The 4,215-nt window shown below is 39.9% G+C and overlaps 1 protein-coding gene across 1 annotated transcript in view; it reads right to left on the bottom strand.

The window, feature by feature from the left end:
- The window catches only part of LOC106531268 (tetraspanin-7), a gene marked incomplete in the record, with an annotated part of 15,078 nt that overhangs the window by 3,472 nt on the left and 7,391 nt on the right, over positions 1–4,215 (bottom strand). The window contains 4 exon segments of the mRNA XM_014027077.1: positions 336–491; positions 2,847–2,942; positions 3,022–3,096; positions 3,200–3,388. Of these exon segments, the coding sequence (XP_013882531.1) occupies positions 336–491; positions 2,847–2,942; positions 3,022–3,096; positions 3,200–3,388 (516 nt within the window).

Below are 4,215 nucleotides of genomic sequence, written 5' to 3' on the forward strand. Positions count from 1 at the left end.
GACATTAAACAGAGCCCGACAGAGGAGGGAGGGGCGGGGAGGCTCTTGCCGTGCGAGCGCTTCAAGAGCTGACCTGCATCTGACCTCAAAGTGCACAAGCGTCCAACTTGAAGCGTTGGATGCAATTTTGAAGCTGAAATTGTGTTTGGTGTGAACGCAGCATGACAGTTTCAGTCCCCAGAAGCCCTAACCATTTAAGAAGTAAATCTGCTGACACAGTTAAACATGAGAGGGCTCCACACAGCCTGATGTCATTGCTGTTTTTTATATGTTCTTACTATTCGAACATTGTGATGTATTTAACCATCTCTACTGACTATCTGGGACCTCCTGACCTGTCTGTAGATTTTCCGTGCAGCCAGAGTTGCGTTCTTCATGTCRGCTCCGCTGCAGTCGGCAAAAGTGACACAACAGCTGGCAGGAATCCCACCAACAGGAAAATACACACTGCTCAACCAGCTGGTGTAGTTATAAACTCCACAGCAATGCAGCTACAGACAAACACACATAAAAAACTCAGAATGTTTAAAGGCTGTTTCTGTTTAATAAAACCCTTCATATAAATCAGTGCATCATCTGTGTATCATTGTACATGTGCAAATAAAACTCCATGGAGCACCTGTCAGCAGGAGAAATTACATTTTCACAGAAAACACAGTGACTGCTGAATGACTTTGCTGAAATCTTCTGAAAATCCTGAAAGGAGTTAGTTTAGCTAAAATAGCAAAACACTAGCTAAAATGTTCAGAACAGTAGCTATTATCTATAGGATAAGTAGACAAAAATGAAGCCAATATACTGAAGCATTAAAAAGCTTCAGTATACTGGCTCAAGCAAAGTGCTAGCTAAATGCTTAAAGTAGCAAAAGGTTAGCTAAAGGTAGCAGAACAGCATCTAAATATTAAAAGTGCCAGCAGTGGGCAGWGCTAATCCAGAAATTAGCTCTGCAATTTCTAAACCACTTATGAAAAAATTTAGTAGGTCCACAACTTCAAAATTGCTTGTGTCATAGAAAAAAAAGCAGAAGCTAATTTTAAAGCACAAGTTCAATTTGACACTTATTAGCCAACAATTCATGTACAATATGCACGCAACCGCCAACYAGCAGTGTATAAACCCATGTACAGTTTAATCCTTCAACCACCAATTGCTGGGGATCTGATTTCCTGAACCAGAACTTTGGCTCATGGTGTAAAAATTAAAAAGTTGTTGAGGCTTGCTAGTTGGACTGCTTCTTTAAAAAGTTGATGAGGATTGTTAGTTCAGCTGATTCTTTGTCTTTTTCTTTTGTTTGTTGTAGATTTTTCATTAAAGAAGCATCAATAAAGTAATTTTAAAACAGTTTATTGGAAAACTGAAGCGATGCATTCTGGGTACATGATGGACTGATGGGAAACGAAAGCACGGGGAACAGGAAACTAGTATCTTCCCTTCAAAATAAGAGCTTCGATTTTAAAGTTTTTCATGTTTCCATTGGATTTTAAAGTTTTCCAGTTCACCTGAAACTCATCAGACTGAAGACGTCTCTTGAAGGAGAGACGAATCGTTTCACTAAAGAAGAACCCATCCAGAGGACCTACCGGTACTTATATTTTTTCTTTTTGATTTTTTTTCTACTTGGATTAGAACGTTTTCCACATGGGCGTAACCGCCATAGGCACCGGGTGGGACATGTCCCCCACCACTTCCAATATCTGTGGCCTCTGTCCCCCCTCACCCCCACTTTTTTCAGCTGAAGCAGAATAAAGGACCTTTAAAAAAATGTGACCCCCCCCCCCCCCACTTTTAAGAAGGTGATTAGGTCCTTAGCTTTCCATGTACTTGCTCCAGTTGACCAAGAGATGTCAGTCTTCACCAGCATAACATCTTTAAATTATCTCTGGGTCTCTAACACCGTTGGCTGAATGCTTTTGAGCTCCAGTGTTTAAACTTATTTTTTTTAAAAAGGAGCTCCGATTGTAAAGTAAAATAAATCAATACATACAAAATTTTAGTATGGATTACAAACGTTTACTGTTTTTGCTTTTGCCTTCCTCCTACGTAAGCAGACACAAAGCATTATGGGAAATCAGAACCATGGCCGACTGCAACAGTCTGCAAGGATGTATACCTTCCCAATGTGTGTTTATTTGGGAAGGGTGCTGTTGGATAGATCAGGTGTGTTGTGATTCACTGAAAGTCTTACTTTCCGCTGTTAATGATAATGATCATGACTAGTAGATAATTAGTTATTAGCAGTACTGCATTTTATTTTTAGAAAGAACAAATCCACTTACAAATTATAATAATTAGTAAGTCTGCTAAAGCGCAAATGAAACATTTAGGTCCGTAATTAGCGGATTTGTGCTTGTGCCCACCACTGAAGAGTACTATAACAACACCATGACAGCCAGCAGAGATTTTACTGAGAAGATGTTCTTTTAATGGAAAAGTGAGACYTCACTGCATTTCTACAAGAAAATATTCACAAATAAAGTAAAATAATTTAAAAATGATTACAATTACAAAAAAAAAACATTAGTCGCAGCATCCATCTTCTGAATGAGCTAAATGTTTCAATATATTAACAACTAAAATAGTCCAAAGTATGCTGACATAATTGTACAGCATATTGTAAAAAATACACCGAGTACTATAAAACTGGAACTTTTATTGTTTGAGAACGAGGAGCTAGAGACGAGAAGATATAAAAGATGTGAAACTCAACGGGGCCAAGAACAGAACCCTGTTCAAATTGAAATTCTGGATCATTTTGCTTTTTAGTGTCTAAAATATGGCACAAGTAAGGAGACACTTTGAGGTGAAACGTAGATTTGTGGGTCTAAAGTAAACAATCTGGAACTCACTCTGCGCTGGACACCATCCACAGCCAGACTCCTGTCATCTTGTCCATCGTATCTCATCACCGCCTCGTTGTACGAAGTCAGAAACGTCCCTTTAATCTGGAAACGCAGATATTTCTTACTTCATCAAATAAACCATTTTTCTGTTAAAATGATAAAAATCTGGAATACTTCTGACCTCGTGACGAAAGATGAACCCAGAGATCCCACCGATGACTTCAGTCACRAAGACCAGAGACAGAAACACAGCATACTGAGGAGAGGTTAGAGGTCATGGTGAGACTGCGTAGTGAAACATAAATTTCATTTCTGTCTCCCCACCACTCAGAAGACACCAGTCAGACTACAGCTCTTACCAGTTTCAGCATCCAGGGGCGCCCCCTGCAGGTGGCAAAACAGCCAAACAGCCCGAACAGCACAATAGCAGCTCCAGTGCCGGCGAGCGCGTACGGTGCCTGGGAGGGGCTGTTGGAGATCAGCAGCATGTAGGGGCCCAACATGAACTTCCACCATAACCCCACTGCCAGCAGGATCACACCTGTCACCTGAGAGGAGGGAGGGGACCACAGGTCAAGCTGTTAGCCAATCAAGTGATTTCTTTGAATACTTTTCAATTAAGAGACAAAATAATATTTTCATACACATCAAGTTGAACAGATTGTTCAAAATTACACGGATTTTCCATCATTTTGCAGGTGAACATATTATACAGAAAAACTTATCTTTAAATTGATTTTACATCTTGTCTGTAAGGAAATGCTAAGTTCACTCCCTCCTCTTCTACCTCCTCTTCCCACTAGACTGTACCTGCTCCTCTGTAGATGTCGTTATTCGACCTCTGCCCCATGGCCACAGTTGGAACCTCGGCCAATTTACAGACTTAAAATCTGGTGTGGTAATAGCTGAAAGTTGTCCTCAAAGCAGACTTTGAGTATGATTGTAAAGGCATATTAACACCTCCTGCACTCTGGTGTTTGTTTTCTTTGTAAGGTCAGGCAGTAAATATGGTCTGAAAGTATTTTGTATTGTTTTTCTTTTAGATGCAACTGGCAGCAGATGGACTGAGTCACAGAAACAGGTTGAGTTGTGAATCATCAGCTCATGACAGTAAAGCCATAAACAGACAGGAAAAGATGCTCAGATCAGCTTTCTGACAACAAGACAAGTGGAGAAACAACCAAATCACAGCCATCTCTTAACGTAATCTCAGCACAGGTTTTAACCATCATCTCACACAGAAATACAATTGTCTGATATATAATCTGTGTCTAAAGGTTTTGTCATGTACACTTACAACTAGGGGTGTAAGAAAATATCGATACACTGAAATATCGCAATATTTCATTTCCCGATATTGTATCGATATTCTAAA

This window comes from Austrofundulus limnaeus, unplaced genomic scaffold (genome assembly GCF_001266775.1).
Source record: "Austrofundulus limnaeus strain Quisiro unplaced genomic scaffold, Austrofundulus_limnaeus-1.0 Scaffold613, whole genome shotgun sequence".
NCBI classification, from domain to species: Eukaryota; Metazoa; Chordata; class Actinopteri; order Cyprinodontiformes; family Rivulidae; genus Austrofundulus; species Austrofundulus limnaeus.